The 19,062-nt window shown below is 45.0% G+C and overlaps 1 protein-coding gene across 8 annotated transcripts in view; it reads left to right on the top strand.

The window, feature by feature from the left end:
* The window catches only part of LOC147010630 (fibronectin type III domain-containing protein 5b-like), an 89,337-nt gene that overhangs the window by 16,345 nt on the left and 53,930 nt on the right, over positions 1–19,062 (top strand). For 4 of the 8 annotated variants that reach the window (XM_085860590.1, XM_085860587.1, XM_085860589.1 and 1 more), the window contains exon 4: positions 12,026–12,136. The exons of 3 other annotated variants lie outside the window; for them this stretch is intronic. In XM_085860590.1, coding sequence (XP_085716716.1) covers positions 12,026–12,136 — 111 coding nt within the window. The remainder of the gene's footprint in view (positions 1–12,025; positions 12,137–19,062) is intronic. One more of the 8 variants, XM_085860588.1, reaches the window with a different exon arrangement.

The raw sequence follows: 19,062 nt of genomic DNA, 5'->3' as shown, positions 1-19,062 counted from the left end.
CTGCTTGGAAATCAGCAAACATCACTGCCCTGCATAAAAAAGGTGCAAAAACATATCCCTGCAACTACAGACCAATCAGCCTTCTGCCAATCATCAGCAAGGTTATGGAATCCATCATCGCTTCAGACATTAAATCCTTCCTCTTCTCCAATGGCTTGATTTCCGATCAGACCAGGTCACACTACCCTGGATATGCTGCTTCTGCTCTCCCAACAATGGATGGAGGTCCTCAATGCCGGTCATGAAATCAGAGCCATATGCTGAGACATGCCACGTAATTTTGACACGGTCTGGCATCCTACCCTGCTCACCAAACTCTCTTCTTATGGTATCCAAGGCCATCTCCACTCATGGCTCACAGACTTCCTCTCCTGTCGCAGTAAACGTGTGGCCCTAAATGGAGTTCTTTCATCCCCTCTTCCTGTCCAGGCCGGAGTTCCTCAAGGCAGCGTTCTGGGCCCTGTTCTTTTTCTGGTTTTCATCAATGATCTCTCCGACTCTCTGGAAAATCCTCCTTATCTCTTTACTGATGACTCCACCCTCTGCCGTACGTTCTGTCATACCTCAGACTGGCATGCAGCAACTTCTTTGCTCACTGCATCTCTCAGTAAAATCACAAACTTGTCCAACACGTGGAACATGTCTTTCAATCCAGACAAATCTCACACTCTCACTATGTCTCTCCGAAAGGACCGTTTCGAACCCCCTTCCCCCCCCCCATCGACTTTCTCAACAACCCACTGGAACAAGTCCTTTCTTTCAAGCTTCTGGGTCTCACTATCTGCCATGACCTTTCCTGGGAAAGCCACATTTCATACCTTGCCTCCAAAGCCAGTCACCGACTGGGAATCCTCTGTCGTGCAAAGTCCTTCCTCAGCCCACCTGAGCTTCTGACCACCTACAAAGCCTTCTTCCGCAGTCTGATGGAGTACTGCTCTCCCCTCAGGGCTGGTGCTCCTGCCTCCCACCTTTCACGGCTTCACGCTGTGGAAACCAAGGCATTTCAGATCATCGGCATCTCCCGTGACGAGGCTGAGTCTTTGGGCCTCTCACTCTCTCACCGCAGGCTGGTCGGTGGTCTTTCTGTCTTCTACCGTCTCCCATCCAGCCTCGCCACCCCTGCTCTTTCTGCGATTTGTCCCCACCACATTTCCGCAAGGCGCTCAACAACCCCCTTCTTTTAAAACTACCAAAATCACGAATCACTGCTCATCTTCACTCTGTCATTCCTCTTTTTCCCCACCTTTGGAATAAACTCCTTCACTCTATTCAATCCCATTCTTCCCTCCAGGCCTTCAAAACAGCTGTTCACCACCACCTCTTATCATCTCCCATCAAAATCCTCAATCTTTTCGACACCCGATAATCCACCCAATCCCACCTCCTTCAAATTCCCTGCTTTTCCTTCCTGAAAGTCCCTGTAATGTCCATCTTGTATTCCCCATGTTCCCCCACCCATCCCTCTCCCTTCCACAGATCTCCGAATGTCTCTGTTCCCCACTGTTTTGTCCTTCCCACTCCCGCCCCTCTTGTCTCATACCCCCCTTGCTGTGCATTGTGTGTTAGCTCTCATACGAGCCTCGACGAGGTATACAAAATAAAAATAATAAAAAAAAAAGACTGTAAGCACCAAGGACTTAAAGTTTTGGACTTACATTCTTTTGCATGGGTACCGACAACACCACACACCCCATGACCCAGTGAATCCATGCCTCCCCAGGGCCTACTGAGACTTCTGTGGACATCTGGCTCACAACATGCAGTGACACGAATGTCACTGCCAAGGTAAGTGAAGCTCTCTGTGACCTCAACAACCTCACCATAGACAGGTACTGACATGATAGCAGCACCCAACATGTCATTATGTTCGTACCATATCCTGATGCTGTGTGTACTTTTCTTCCCAGCTGATGGACCTCTGGTAGCTTGTTCATGTTGATGCGTTTGAGCCTGGGGAGTAAGTGCAGACATCTATCTGTCCCGTTTCTTCCTAACATCTTTGTTCTTTGTTCCTTTCATATTTATTTTCATAATTTTCTTTGGTCATTATAATTCTTGCTTATTCTTCGCTTTCATCTCTTTTACTCTCTATTATTTTTTTGTTATCTATCTCTATGAGGAGAAGTGAATTCTTGCAGAAATTTTTCTGTAAGTTTCACTTGGTTGTGCCTGGATGGGTTTGAGGGTTGTGGAGTCGTGGCTGAAACCTGAATCCTATCCAGGTTCCTCCTGATGACTCCATTTTTGTTCTTTACTTCTTCGATTTCCTTCTTGGTCTTCCATTTCATTGAAAGCCTGCATCTTAGTTTTGACCAAGGAGACCCGTAATCCCAGCGGCTCCTACTCCTCATTCAGCGACTTAAGGGTTCCCAAAAGGATATCTATAGTCTCCGCAAGATGACTGAATCATCTGCGAATGGAAGGTCAGAGATCTTGACATTCCCAAACGATGCACCACAGCTATATCTCTCCATCTCCCACCCCCCCAGAATCAAGCCCAGACAAGCGCTGAAAAGTGTGGGGGCCAGGACACACCCCTGACGAACTCCAGTGACAACTGGAAATAAGTCAAAGATGGAACCACCACATCTCGCAGCACTCTCAGTACCAGAATATTGTTCAAAAATCAGATTGATCAGTTTTGGTTGCACCCCACAAAGACCAGGATCCCTCCAGAGGACATGCCAATTCATTGAATCAAACACTTTGCAGATATTAATATAGGTTGTGAGCAGCCCCTATTGAAACTCTCACCTGCATTCAGTTAGAACCCAAAGGACAAGGATACAATCAATGGTTGACCTCTTTGGTGTAAAGCCTGACTGCTCTCGGTGCTGGTGCTCAAGCAAATGGTGGCAAACCCTATCAATATAATTATACAAGCAAAGACCTTGCCCGGCAATGAGAGCAGCGTCATCCCTTTGTAGTTGTTGCAGTCCTGGTGATCACCCTTACATTTCCAGAGAGGAACAACAAGGCTTCTCTTTCAGTCAATTCGGATGATGCCTGTATTCCAAACTGAGCACAGAACTGCATGCAATGACACAAATATAGCTTTCCACCCAGCCTTGAAATCTTTGCATGGATGTCACAAATCCCAGGAGCTTTGCCCCGATAAACCAGTTCACCACATCCTGTGTTTCCACAATCAAAGTTGGTTCACAGTTGATTGGAGGGTCAGCAAAAGAGAAAGTAACACCCCTGAGAACAAACACAACAGCTGGTGGGGCATCCTCCTTTAGACGCTAAATGTAACCAGCCTCGCGAGCCTTCAATTCAGACTCCACTGTCAAGAGCTCACCACCCTCCATCTGAATGTAGTATACTGAGGGACAGGCTTGGAGGAACGCAATGCATGGATTCTTCTGCAAGCAGGATGAGAATCAATTGACCACAGGTGATGCTCTACCATTTCACAGATTCCTTGCACTTCGGTTTCCTTGTCTGCCCTCATCGAACGTAGGGTTTTATGCCTCAGCTCCCTGAACAACTCAGTTCTGACATTAAGCCTTTCCCTGTGACTTTGGTAAATGTTATGCAGTGTCCCTTGAGAGACAAAGTTCCTATTCCCCTGATGGTGGGTTCCAAGACACCCACCGACAGCATCAATGATGGTAGTCTTGAAAGCACTCCACAACTCTTCAGGATACCCCAAAACACCCAGAACCCCCAAATCCCCACTCAGCCTGTTCGCCAACTCCTCAGCTATCCTCTCATCCTTGAGCATGCCAACATCTAGCCTAGGCTGGAATGGTACTATTCTCTTGGATTTTAGCCACAACTTCAGAGTTGCTACAACAAGCCTGTGGTCAGTTTTGAGGAACTGAGCACTCTGGTCGACACTGCAGTTCTGGAGTATCCTCCAATGACAATCAATGAGTACATAGTCAATCACCTTTGCCATACCACCGGCTTTGGCACACCATGTCCAGTGATGTAGGCACTGAAACCAAGAACCAGCCACCTTAAGTCCACAGCATCTCATGAATTCAAGGAATTTGTTGCTATTCTGGCTCATGGTTCCAGACCCACGGGGACCAACACATGTCTCATAGCCATCCCTATTAGTGCCAGTTGATGCATTGAAATCCCCTAAGACAAGAAGAGTATCTTGCCTGGGGGCACTGATCAACAATAGACTCGAGCGCGGCATAGAATTTCAACTTCACAGTGAGATCACTCGCCTCAGTCGCAGCATATATAGAGACCAATGAATTGATACCCAGCGTGTGACGAAGACCGTCGAATCCTCTGTCACTCCTTAACTGGTGTTACCTCCATTATAATTGAAGTTGGTTTGTTGGACACAGGTCCAGCAACTCCTTGCGCAAGGTAACTCTCAAAGTGACCAGTCCAGTTGTAGTTGTAACCACCGGCCATGATCTCACCACTATCCAATTTCCGAACCTCAGAAAGTTCTGCAATACTGATGTTCAAATGACATGCTGGAACTCAAATGACAGCAAAGACAGGTGATCAGCCCCTCTGAGAGTGAGAACATTTAAGGCACCCACCTCGAGGGACCGCCTCATGTTTACCCGAGGAGACCACTGTCTGGTGGATGATACCTCAGCACCACTGAGACACACACCATCACAACCCCAACCAGCAAGGTTTCCCTATGGTTTTCCTCCCATCATCAAAGAATGGGGTCCTGAAGGCTTTGTTCCAATCACATCATCTGGTGAGCTGCCCTGCGAAGGGCAGCTGCACAGGAGGTACTCCCACAGAGTGGATATTTATTTGTTTTATTTGTGTTTTTTTTGTGTATGTTGCAGAAGTGTTTTACAGTGGCCAGAGTGTAAATCCTGTCTCAAACATCACAGAAAGAGGTAACCCAAATGTAGGAGGAGGTCCGCAGACACAGTTTGCCACCAGATATGGATGGCCGTTGGCTCACAAGGAGCTCCTCCGCCCTTTGACTGGTTTTCTTTTTAATCCTGGTTGGTGTCCATATCCATACACCCTCCTTACCAGAAAACCTGGTGGGGGAGACAGTTTAGTCGTCGACAACCCGACTATGAATCACATGAGTACAGGTTTACATACCTCCAGCAAGTCACGGATCTGATCTGGCCTGACCTGACACTAGCATAGAAACAGGATGACTAGATACTCGAGATTTAAGGCTTGAGGATACAACCTACAGAGAGAATTGCATCAGTAGCACAGCCACACCCTCAGAAAATGATGCCAATCCACAGGCCTGAGGAGGAGGAGGAGGAGTTGGAGTAGGATGAAGAGGATGAGAGGGATGAGGATGGGAAGAATAGGAAGAAGAGAGAAAAGAAGACGAAGAAGGAAGAAAAATAAGGAGAAGAAGAAGAATAAAGAAGGAAGAAATATGGAAGAAAAGAAGAAAGAAAAGAAGAAAACTAGAACTGCCACTTTAGAACTGCTGGCAGTGATGACGGGGTACCAAGACATCCAGCTTTGATACAACCCTGCTTTGATGCAACACGGGATTGACAAGTTACGGACCTAGTAACAAGCCACATTCCATCTCTTTATTATGTACGCAGTTAGCCCTTTTTCCGGAATACATAGTCGGTATCAATTGAATTGATGTTTCAATATCCTCAACACAAAGTAATAGATGTTAACACCATGGGTGCAGAGGATAAAGTGGGATTCCCCTGAGTCTAATGACGCCCCACACGTTTCTCTATGATGCGGGATTCACAAGTTATGGACCGAGGACAGACCACATTCCATCTATTTATTATGTACACAGTTGACCCTTTTTCCTGGGGCCATCATCAATATCAATTGAATTGCTACTCTTGTACCCTGAAACGCATACAGGCTCAGCCAAGTGAGCCTTATTCAAAAACAACATTTGAAAAGGTTTCAGATTTAAACAATTAAATAATTCTGGCTGCCACACCTTGTGGCTGATCGGGCTGAAATTTAAAACGTACATTCCAAATGTATACTAGTTCATAATTTAGAAGTTTGACATTGATAAATGCAAAAGTTCCAGATAAAACATTATTTATATTTTCCTTCAAACCAATATGGCTGCCAAACCACGTGGCCAATTATGTTGAAATTTAAAACATACATTCTCCGTGTATCCTAGATCATAATTTTGAAGTTTTACATTGATTGATGCAGCAGTTCTAGAGTAAACATTATTAAATATTTTTTCTTCAATTCAATATGTCTGCCAAACCATATTACATATCAATTATTTATTAGCAAACTTGTATCCTATAGTCTTCGACAACATGTGTGTAAAGTTTTGCCTCAATCTGTTCAGCCGTTTTGGAGAAGAAAATTTGAAAATTTTCTCATTTTCAATCCATATGGCTGATGAGCCACGTGACCGATGACATCGCAAATTTATATTCTGCCTCTAATGGGTAGGGGATCATGCTTGTTTATTTTCGTGTTAATCGGATAAGATACATTTTCTTTCCAAGATGGCCGCTAAACTACGTGACTTTTGATGTCAATTTTGACTGGATATGCAGCAATGGCATTAGATGATAGTTGCAAAGTTTCACTTTGATAGGATAAGTGGTTCCAGAGAAAACTTTATTTCATATTTTTCTTCAATCCAATATGGCTGCCTAGCCATGTGGCCAAACAATTATTCATAAACAAATTTCTATCCACCAGCCTTGGAGAATATGTGTGTGAAGTTTCCTCTCGATCTGACCAGCCATTCTGGAGAAGAAGATTTTTGAAGGTTTTAGGGTAAATTCAATATGGCCACCAAACCATGTGACCTGTCAATTTGAAATCAACAAAATTGTACAACCATGTCTTGGAGAACATGTGTGTAAAGTTTTGCCTCAATCTGTCTCGCCATTCTGGAGAAGAAGATAAAAAATTAAAAACCAATATGGCTTCCTAACCACGTGATCTACAGGGTGCCCCACAGAAAACCAGGAAATTTGAGATTTTGAGATTTATTTTGCCGTATTTTACCATATCAATAAACTAACATGTAATAAAGTGTATCTTTGTTTTACACTACATTTAAGTTTGCTTTTGTTTTGTTTTAAATAAACTGTACCAAATTTCCTGGTTTTCTGTGGGGCACCCTGTATGATGTCATAATATATTTTTTTTCTTCCTTGAGTTGCATAGATGATGCTCAAGAAATTTCCAAATTATCAGATGCAGCGTTCTACGTGTCGAATTTTCACTGGGATGCCACTTCACTGATGACGTCACAAAAAAATCATTCTTCTTCCCCATGGCGAGATGCCACATGCTAAGTTTCAATTTTTTCCCGGTTTTTCAAAGACTAGTACGTGCCCGTATGTGCATGCCCATACTTGCGTGCCACTACGTGCGTTGTCATAGGTGCAAAAAATAAAAATAAAAAAAGAAGAATTGTGACGTCAATCGTGACATCATAGCACCGTGTCCTGTCATTGGTTTGGTAAATAAATGGCCATAACTTGGGAACCACTTGTACAATTAATATCAAAACTTGAAAAGGCACATCCTCAGGTCCCCAGCAATATACCTGGCAAGTTTCAATTAGATCGGACAAGTGGTTGTCGAGAAACAGTGGTCACAGACACACACACACACACACACACACACACACACACACACACACACACACACACACACACACACACACAAACACAGACACACACACAGACACACACACAGACACACACAGACACACACACACACACACACACACACATTGCTGGAATTATAGATAGACCTGTACGCAGCCGTACGTGCGTGGCCGTACATGCGTGGCCGTACGTGCAAAATTTAAAAATATATATTTCAATCCACGTGCCAGAAACAACCACACAGGCTGTTCCTTCGCTCTCGCGTGCCCGTACGTGCGTGGCCGTACGTGCGTGGCCGTACGTGCGTGGCCGTACATGCAAACCCAAAAAACTTTCAAACAACCACACAGGCCATTCCATCGCTCTTGTAAATGACGACTGGATTGGGGCATTGTGTTTATCTATAAATGCGCATAAGAAATCGAGAAATTATTAGAATACAGTAAGTCATCACTATCCGGAAGCGGTGCGTGCCCGTACGGAATGTTCACATGCATTCCACGAATTATCGCTTGCATTGAAGTAACAACTGATGTGATACTTACACACACAGAGTTAATTAAAATCCAAATTAAAATCAAGTTTACCTCCCTGTCTTTGCTTGCCATGACATTCGCTACCATTGACCATTGCCACTCCTCTGACATGGTAACTAAATGGCGCCCTTTCCCCATCGGCCACGCCTATGCAGCAACGTGTCTTGTCATTGGTTTGGTAAATAAATGGCCATAACTTGGGAAGCACTTGTCCGATTAATATCAATCCTTGAAAAGGCACATACTCAGGTCCCCAGCAATATACCTGGCAAGTTTCAATTAGATCGGACCAGTGGTTGTCGAGAAACAGCGGTCACACACACACACACACACACACACACACACACACACACACACACACACACACACACACACACACACACACACACACACACACACACACACACACACACACACTCACACACACATTGCTGGAATTATAGATAGATGACGCAGTACCACGTGAAATATGACGTCAAAATTATCAACTAAATATTCTTCAAAAAAAGATAATGCACTGAAAAATTTGCGTCGATCGGACTAACGGTTTCTGAGAAAATGAATTTAAAAGCCAAAAAACCCCCAAAAATTGCCCGCGGAATAAGAAAAATAATAAATAAACTGAAGAAAAACAATCGGTTACCAAGCATTGTCGGATTGGTACCCTAATAAGAAAGAAAAGAAAAGAAGAAAAAAAAATAAGAAGATGGCGAAGAGGAAGAAGACGAAGATTCAATTATTTTTTCCACCGTCAGGAAAGATCAAATCCAGTTAAGGACATAATCTCTGGAGCCAAACGAGTGTAGTTTCCTCAGCAACCTTTTTGTGTGCTGAGTAATTCATTACTTATCATTAAAATCTCAGAATTCCCCCACCCCCCTTTCCCTCATTTCTGTCATTCTATCATTATTATTATTATTATTATTATTATTATTATTATTATTATTATTATTATTATTATTTTTCATTTCTAATTTATTTGTGAGATATACTGTCCAACAAAGTCTCAAACAGGATAACTGCATTACCAGCTATTTCAATGTTATCTTAATGATAATTACAAATCAAAAAAAAAACAACCTCCTTTGTTTTGTTCCTGAAGAATTGTTTGACAATCTGAATCCTGATATCAGCTTCACCTTCTGGTCTGGCGACCCTCACTGGCCTCACATACTTCACCAGGGTGTGTTGGACGACACCGGATATGGTATCGAATAAATATTTAAGAGAAATTGATTGTCCCATCTTTTTTTTGACATTGACAGACCTGTTAAAGTGACTTTATATATAAAAAAAAACCAGATGATGCAAGCATTTTCTGACTCCAATTATAATTCGCTGACATTGCAACCAGCGCGCCGTGTGAAACATCACCAAATGAAATGGCTTCACTGTTTTTGAAGGCACCTGATTTTACGGTCATTAATAACAGCACTGCTGCCTGAAGAGACAAGTGAAAAGCTTAAAGCATGGGTCCTTGGAGCTGTTCATGCGTCGAGATGGTAATTACATAGCCCGCTCGGCTGCAGATGATTAGAATGCAACCTTCCGTCCTCTTTTGGGTCTTGTTTGCCAAGGTAATACCATCGTGCGGTGAAGTTTCCTTCATTTGGATCAATCAAAGTGGGTTCTGGATTCAGTCTCACGACGATGCTTCGAGATACGTATTTCAATGAATGCAAGCAGTATTGTGTTACCATCGTGCACGGTTAAGCTTCTTTAATGGTAACCACTGTCAGCTGAACACTTTATCAACCTACAGTTACATTATGTAACTAATATATTAAGATATTCTGTAAAAAAAACTGGTTCAAAGAAGAAAAAAACATCACTCATGGAATTGCATTCTCGTTAAAGTTTGATTGTGTGTCGCTTTATCTCACTCGTTCATAACAGACTGATAATTTCTGTAGATAACCTTCATAAATGCCCTCATAAAAATTTCATAATTACTTAGAAAGCTTCGGAATTCATAGAACACCTTTCTCCACGCAATCTTGAGAAAAGGGACATGGGAAGGGTCCTTTCAACTCTTGTTTTGAGTTTCCGAGCAGGATCTATGTTCGCTTTGTTCGTAAACTTTGAATAGCAGGCATAATGACAAAAGTACATAGCCGACGAGTCAAACGGCTTGGAGAAACTGAAGATTTTGGAAGGATCTTTGAGAAAAATATGCACTTAAGCAAACATATTTGTTGGCTTAAGTTAGCTGTGTGGTTTCATCGCTCGGTGCCGCCATTTTGTATGATTCTCGCTGTTACTCCGCCTTCAGAGTGTGCGGTTAATTTGATGGGTCACTGCGGCATAAAATCTTTGCCCAAGAGTCGCCAAACTCCAGGTTTTGTGATGTGCAAATAATGTGGTTTGTGCTCTACAGTTTTCAGGAATATAATTCAATTGAAATCAAATAAAGGTTTTAAAGGCAGTAGGAAGAACAAAAATACAGGACTACTGGACCTGTAGGCCCTGTAACCCAAATTTGGTAGCATTCTGACTGGTGGGTCTGGAGAAGAAGATTCTTGAAGGAATTTACTTGATTTTCCCCAAAAATTACCTTGGACGCCATTTTGACACACTTCTTATCAGGTGATCGGCGTGACCTCCGCAATTTACCATCACGACCTTGTCCTAATGTTGTAACCCAAATTCGGTGGCATTCTGATTGGTGGGTCTGGAGAAGAATATTTTTGAAGGAATTTACTCGACTCCATTTTGACACACTTCCAGTCATGTGATCAGCATGGCCTCCGCAATTTCACATCAGGACCCTCTCCTCATGTTGTAACCCAAATTTGGTAGCATTTTGACTAGTAGGTCTGGAGAAGAAGATTTTTGAAGACATTTACTAAGTCCGCCATTTTGACTTACTTAAAATCACGTGACCATAACGAGCTTTGCAATCCCCGTTACCAGTTAGGAGCAGAACATTGCTGGCAAATTTCAGCCGGATTTGGCCAGAGAAGTTGAAATAGAAGATGGAGGGACAGTGCACCATAAAAATACCTCATCTGTAATTCCAATTCCAGATAAGCTAAGAATAAACAAGTGAATCTGAAGTTTACCACTACTGATGCATCCTCTTTGACACCATCTTATTTAACACATTAAATTAGTTTTTCGTGCCTGTTGTTTGTTTCCTTTATGATGGCCCCAAAATATGCAAGTTTCCTGTTTGGAATTATTTTCAATTTTGTTCAACTGTCAGACTGACAGACAGATTGAAGCAATTGTTATACCGCTAGTGCTCATCCGCTCGTGACAAAACTTCAAATTCAGAGCCAAAGTACTGCTAAGCTGTAGGTTTTTGTTCCAATTTGTGTTCTATGGCATTCAAAATATAAAATCCAATTGAAATTGAGTAGTTTCTCGATTATCGACATGACGTCTGTCAGAAAGACAGAGGGAATCAATTGCTTAACCCTGCTCTGTGTGACATGTATGGGGTAATCTTCAATATCAGGGGATTCATTAGAACCACACACTCTCGCCATCTTTGTTGAAGGCTCAAGTCTCAAGTCTCAAGTCTGACGTTTCAACCACCACATGGTCTTCATCTCGAACTTCGGTGGTCAAAACGTCACATCCAAACCTTAAATGCCCACTGGGCAGTTGTACTCAGTGGTTCCGTCATTGGCGTTATGGACATTAATAGAGGATGGACACAATCAACGCAGAATATTTAATGGCATTTTAACCTGGGATCCCAGCATCAGCAACTATGGGCAAAGATGAGAACAGCCGAATCAGCCATCTACACAATCTGTGTATAACATGAACACAGGGAAGATGGATGGTGATGTCGGTATAAGTCCAGACACTTGACAGAGCATCGGGTGCTCATGACAAGCCGTGAAAGTTACCGTGGCGGTCCTTTGATCGATCCACAATGGCAGGTCTCTCCCCGTCCTTCTTCTCTCCTCCCCATTTGTACCCCCCCCCTAGAAGAAATCTCCACCAAGGTTCTTCCTTGCACAAGTAGTTCGCGCTTTCTAGACGATTCCAAATCCGGAAGGAACCAGAAAGTTCTCACACCTCGGCGATCACTCGATACAGGTCAAAGGCTAACCCCACCATCGTTATCTATTCCCCTTTTCACAAAACAACTTCCAGAATACATAGCTCACCACCACAAACATTACACAATCATCCTTACTTTAATTCATGGACCAGTGTTTGTGTGTGTTTGTTTGTTTGTCACTCTACTCCCACAGGTGTGGGCTTACATCCAGATTTGCTACAGAGGATCACCATGACCCAGATTGATGTATAGGGTGTTTTTATCTTCACCGATGCTTTTGGTGGGGAGGGAGAGGGGGAAGGGAGAGGGGGAAGGGGGAGGGGGAAGGGGGAGGGGGGAAGTTCACAAATTCTCTATGTAAATGTGTATTGTGTATCGCCACCTCCAGGTGGGGGAGGATATTACAAGTCTCCACCATTTACAGCACAGTATTCCTGTCCACACGTTTTCCAGTGCAGTCAGGTGTTTTGAATTATAAGCAGTAGGTATGTTTTGCTTCATCCACGTAGCCTGAGTGTTTTTTTTGGATATATAGAACTGTCAGTTGCCTATACGCCGCCCAAATAAATGTACGTGTCAGAAAAGCATGTTGCATCCTTGAACGAAGATCGCCCATAGGGCGGGTGGGTACTCTGCTAGTATGATATAACCAGCACGTTCAGCATCAAACCTGTGCATACCACTGCCAACCTCCCATCACTGCGTATCAAACAACCCATCACTCCATCGCTGCGCATACCATACCACCATACCTATACACCACTCAACAGACACCCATATAATTTATGACTCCAAGAATAATTCCTGGACAGGTTGCCACTCAGTCGCAGGGAGTGGACTTTTCTGCTGAACAGCCATGGGAATCGAACCCATATCAGGGAAGGCAACCCAACAAGGTCCCATACCTTCTCCATCATCAAGCCATTCAATATTATTGAGCAGAAACAATGCTTCTGCACATTTTAAACATTGAGCTTGGACTCTTTGTAGACCTTATCAATCACATGCAGGATAAAGATATGAGGAGATTGTAGTTTACAAGAATTACAATGATATTAATAGATAATGACCAATTAACCATCAGTGTAGTTCTAAGCCTCACAAACCATAATGGTATGAGAATGCTAAGCTACCTGAAGAATCATCTATTTATGATCAACTCATTGCATATAGGTAGTGGGCTTGGGATCCTCGGATCCTGAGTTCAAATCCAGCTCTGCTGTTGAATTAATATCAGGTGGGGTTGACTCTGCCTGTCATCCTTCCGAGGTCGGCAAAATGAGTGCCAGCTTGCTCGTATCCTGTGTCGGAGTGGCGACCCGTCCAGGATTGTGTCCAACAGCCCAGGAGACTGCTTAGGCATCACTAACGCTCTGCACGGAGCATGGTCCCAATGGATGAATGGATTGCGTATACACATAGGGGAGATTCTTGGGGGGCTAAATTGAGAAATTTAACATTAAGAAGAAGGAAGAGAAAGGATATAGGAGAGAGAAAATAAGGAAGTGGGAAGTGGGAGGAGTGGTGAAAGAAGCTTTGGTCTCTGATAGGAGTGAAGGGATGGATCAAATATATCGTTGGCGGCCCCCCCCCATCCCCCCCAAAAAACCCCACCCCCACAAAACCAAAACAACAACCATAATTGGGTATGTAATAAATAGACGTAACTTTCCTTCGAGAACAATTTTGTTTTCAATGGAAAAGTCGTCACGTGACGACACATCTCAAGCCCACCACCAAGTTAAGTAGTTGTCCAGTGATTTCAATTTGGTGTAATGTAGCGCAGGCATGATGGGCCAAATGACCTCTTCTTGCACGAACATTAGTTGTATTTCCTTATAAGTCTCATAACTTGGCCTTTTGAGCTCAAGTTCAACAATCGGCAGTTACAGGATATGTATTTCCTTGGACAACAACTAGATCTTTGTTTTCAGACTCGAGACCATCCACAGTTTTGATCGTGCCAACTAACCACCAGAAGCAATGGCTTTAGTGTAAGACCATCATATTTCCACTATAGGTCACATAATGAAAATTTGGTAACCATCACCAGCAAAAATAAAAGTATTGAATTTGAACCAACAAATATATTACATTCATCGGATGTCTGACTGTCTGTTTGTTCGCGTTTTTTTGCAAGTACTGCTGGACCGACAACTACCAAATTTGGCACACAGCCCAAGTCTGATCCAGTGATTGTCCCAAGGCGATTTTCATCTACTACCTGAGTCTTTTAAGATCACTTTTCTGGCTTTTTCATTTACATGCAATCTCATTGGTAAACACATATCATGTGACATAACACGGCCAAAGGCCAGCATACCTCATTGGTTGAGCTGTGTCTTCCACCCATTGCCTCACTGCACAGCTGGTCTGACTCCACGCACAATTGGAACCGAACTAAATAAATATGTTCAACATTTCCGTGTTGTGGTAAGCCAAAGCTATAGACCCTGAAGACCCCGAGGACTCAAACGTCCCCAAGGACCCAGAAGTCACAAAAATACCCAAGGACCCAAAAGTCCCAAAGTACCCAAAAAGTCCCCAAGGACTCAAAATTCCCCAAATATACCAAGGATCCAAAAAGTCCCCAAGGACCCAAAAGTACCAAAAAGTTCCCAAGGACCCAGGTCAGGTATGGGAGCATGTGCCAGAACAGCGCGTCGCTGCGTCCACTTTCCGCCGGTACTCCAGGGGCCTCCGTCTGGCCATCCCCCAGGCAGATGCCAGGCCCATCCCCATCTCCTTGAGATGATGGTCAACCTGCTGCAACCATGAGGCACGTGGTCAGCCCACTGGCCTCCTCCACTCATGAGACTCCCTCGCTGAGAGAATCTGGTGAGCAGGATCAGCGTCAGGAAAACGAGCCACATGTCCATACAGCCGCAGCTGACGCTCACGGACTATGCAGGTAACAAATCTCATCCGAGTCTCTCTCAGCAACCGCTCGTTGGACACAAAATCCGACCAGCAATAGCCAAGGATTCTCCGAAGAGACCTGGTACCAAAGGAATTAAGTCTCCGTCTCAGATCCTTGGTCAAAGTCCAAGTCTCGCACCCATAGAGCAAGACTGGAAGTACCAAGGACCTGAAGACTCGGACTTTCGTCCTCCCGCACAGGTACCGGCAGCGCCACACCCCATGATCCAGTGAATCCATGACTCCCCAGGCCCGACCCAGACGTCTATTGACCTCCGGCTCACAACCTGCGGAGACATGAATATCACTGCCAAGGTAAGTGAATCTATCCACGACCTCAACATCCTCACCACAAACAGACACAGACAGGACAGCAGCATCCAAGATGTCACCGAAAGCCTGGATCTTTGTTTTGACCCAAGAAACCCGTAATCCCAACGGCTCCGACTCCTCATTCAGCACCTCGAGGGCCCCCAAGAGGATGTCTAAAGTCTCCGCAAAGATGACTGCATCATCTGCAAAGTCAAGGTCCGAGATCTTGACATTGCCAAACGATGCACCGCAACTTGATCTCTCCGACATCCTCCCAAAAATCCAGTCCATACAAGTGCTGAAAAGTGTGGGGGCAAGTACACATCCCTGACGAACTCCAGTAACAACTGGAAATAAGTCAGAGATGGCACCACCACACTTCACAGCACTCTCAGTACCAGAGTAGAGTTCAGACATCAGATCGATCAGTTTCGGTGGCACCCCACGAAGACCAAGAATCCTCCAGAGGACATCCCGATTCACTGAATCGAACGCTTTACAGAGATTAACATAGGCTGCAAGCAGCCCCTTCCGAAACTCTCGTCTGCGTTCGGTGAGGACATGAAGTGCAAGGATACGGTCAATCGTTGACCTCTTTGGTGTAAAGTCTGACTGCTCTGGACGCTGTTGCTCAAGCAGATGGTGGCGAACCCTATCTAGAATTATCCGAGCAAAGACCTTGCCCGGCACTGAGAGCAGCGTCACCCCTCGGTAGTTGTTGCAGTCTTGGCGATCACCCTTCCCTTTCCAGAGAGGAACAACAAGGCCCCTCTTCCAGTCAGTTGGGATGATGCCTGTGTTCCAGGCAGAGCACAAAACTGCATGCAACGACACGAGTGCAGCATTTCCACCAGCCTTGAGGAGTTCAGCATGGATGCCACAGATCCCTGGAGCTTTGCCCCGTTTCAACTGGTTCACCGCAGCCCGTATTTCCACAAGCGATGGTGGACCACAGTTGATTCGAGGGTCAGCAACAGGGATTGTAACACCCTTGACGTCCAACTCGACAGCTGGGGGATCAGCCTGGTACAACCGCTCAAAGTAACCGGCCCAGCGGGCCTTCACTTCAGACTCCTCTGTCAAGAGCCTACCACTCTCTGCTCGAACTGCAGTGCTCCGAGGGATGGGCTTGGATGAACGTAATGCGCGAATTCCCCTGTAAGCGGGACGAGAATCACCTGTCCACAGGTGATGCTCTACCCCCTCACAGATTCCTCGCACATAGGCCTCCTTGTCCACCCTCAGTGCACGTACAGTTTTACGCCTCAGCTCCCTGAACAGCTCAGCTCTGCCATTCAGCCTGGCCCTGCGACTCTGGTCAATGGTATCCAGTGTCCCTTGAGAGACAAAATTCTTCTTTGCCCTGCGGTGAACTCCAAGGCATCCACCGGCAACATCAAGGATGGTGGTCTTGAAGGTGCTCCACAACTCTTCAGGACCCCCCAAAGCACCCAGACCCCCCAAGTGTCCACTCAGCCTGTTCACAAACTCCTTAGCTACTCTCTCATCCCTGAGCTTGGCAACATCCAGCCTAGGCTGGGATGGTACCATTCTCCAGGATTTAAGGTGCAGCTTTAGAGTTGCTACAACAAGCCTGTGGTCAGTATTGAGGAACTGAGCACTCCGGTAGACCCTGCAGTTCTGGATCATCCTCCAGCGACCGTCAATGAGGACATGGTCAATCTCCTTTGCCACACCTTCAGTGTTGGAATACCAAGTCCAGCGATGAGCTTGTGGGCGCTGAAACCATGAACCAGCCACCCTAAGTCCATGACTTCTTGCAAAGTCAAGGAACTTAGTGCTATTCTGGTTCATAGTTCCTGACCCATGGGGAACAACACACAGCTCATAACCATCCCTATCAGTTCCAGTCGATGCATTGAAATCCCCCAAGACTAGAAGTGTATCTCGTCTGGGGCACTGATCAACCACAGACTCGAGTGTGGCGTAGAATGCATCCTTCACGGTGAGATCACTCGCCTCAGTCGGAGCATAAATAGAGACCAGGGAAATGACACCTAAGGAGTGGCGAATCCTTAATCTCATAATACGCTCGTTGACCGGTGTTACCTCAATTATCATTGGGGTCAGCTTATTGGACACAGCTACAGCAACTCCTTTGGTATGGTAACCATCAGAGCGACCAGACCAATCGTAGGTGTAACCACCCACCATTATCTCGCCGCAATCCGGTCTCCGAACCTCAGAGAGAGCTGCAATCCCGATGTCCAAACGCTTGAGCTCAGGTGATAACAGAGACAGGTGATCATCCTCTCTTAGGGATAGGACATTCCAGGCACCCACCCGAAGGGACCGCCTCAGGTTAACCCAAGGAGACCGCCATCTGGTGGACGACACCTCAGCACCACTCCGACACACTCTCCCGCAATCTGACCCAGGGATGTTACCCCGTGGTTTCCCTCCTCTCAAAGATTGGGGGTCCCGAAGGCTTTGTCCCAATCCCGTCATCCGGTGAGCTGCCCTGCAAAAGGAAGCTGCACAGGAGGTACTCCCACGGAGTGGGTTTTCAGATTTTTTTGCGTTTTTGCGTTTTGCGGAATGAAGGGTTTTACGGTGGCCGGAGTGCAAATGCTGCCGCCAACCTCCTAATAAGAAGTAACCCAACTGCAGGAGGACGTCCGCAGACACAGTTGGGCACTAGATATTGATGGCCGTTGGCTCACAAGGAGCTCCTCCGCCCTTTGACAGGTTTTGTTTTTAATCCTGCTGGGTGTCCATATCCAAACACCCTCCTCACCAGAAAACCTGGTGGGGGAGACGGTTTAGTCGCCGACAACCCGACCATGGAACAGGTTAGTACAGGTTTACATGGTACCTGTAGCAGGTCACAGATCGAACCTGACCTGACGTCACCTGACCTGACCAAGGACCCAAAGGTCCCCAAAAATCACCAAGGACCCAAAAGTCCCAAAAGGTTCCTGAGGTCCCAAATGTTCCTGAGGACACAGAAGATGCAAAAGTCCCAGAGGACCCAAAAGACCCGAAGATCCCTTAGACTCTGTAGATCCTGGAGACCCTTTAAGACTCGACTATACAACAAAAATCCGTTGGAATTCCCATGTTTTAAACGCACATCATGTTAAAGAATATGAAGCAGCTTAGTACGTCCAACCATAGCATGGTATTCCGATTGTAAAACTAGAAGGGCACTTGGTCGAGCGCATACTTCCACCACATAATGCCTGATCCACGAGAACATATCGGGCCCAGTGCATTTTTGAAATATCATGCTATACAGTAATATATCGTTTTTGGCCCCATCTCTCAAAGGTGAAGAATCACTATAAAAATGAAATAATTCTAGTAGTCGGATCCAGATTGGGATCTTCACCATAATTGAAAGAATTTGTCCTTGCCGCACACCCAATCTGTCCACTAAGTTTTATCCAAATCCGTCCAAAACTTTTTGAGATATCGTGCTATATATCGTTTTTGCCCCTTTCTTTCAATGGTGAAGAATCACTTAAAAATTCCAGTAGTCGGATCCGGATTCGGATCTTCACCAATTTTGGTTCAATTTTGAATCAATTCTTCCTTGTCACACGTGTCCACAAAATTTCATCCAGATCCGTCCACAACTTTTTGAGATATCCTGGACACAGACAGACAGAAAGGGGTGAAAACATCACCTCCTTCACCTTTGGTGGAGATAATAATTAACAAAATCAATGATAACGTTGCAACATCTAATAAATAAGATTCATCTGAT

This window comes from Eptatretus burgeri, chromosome 16 (genome assembly GCF_056783735.1).
Source record: "Eptatretus burgeri isolate ZD-2024b chromosome 16, Ebu_testis_v1, whole genome shotgun sequence".
Lineage (NCBI taxonomy): Eukaryota > Metazoa > Chordata > Myxini > Myxiniformes > Myxinidae > Eptatretus > Eptatretus burgeri.
This window is presented reverse-complemented; position numbering and strand designations above follow the sequence as displayed.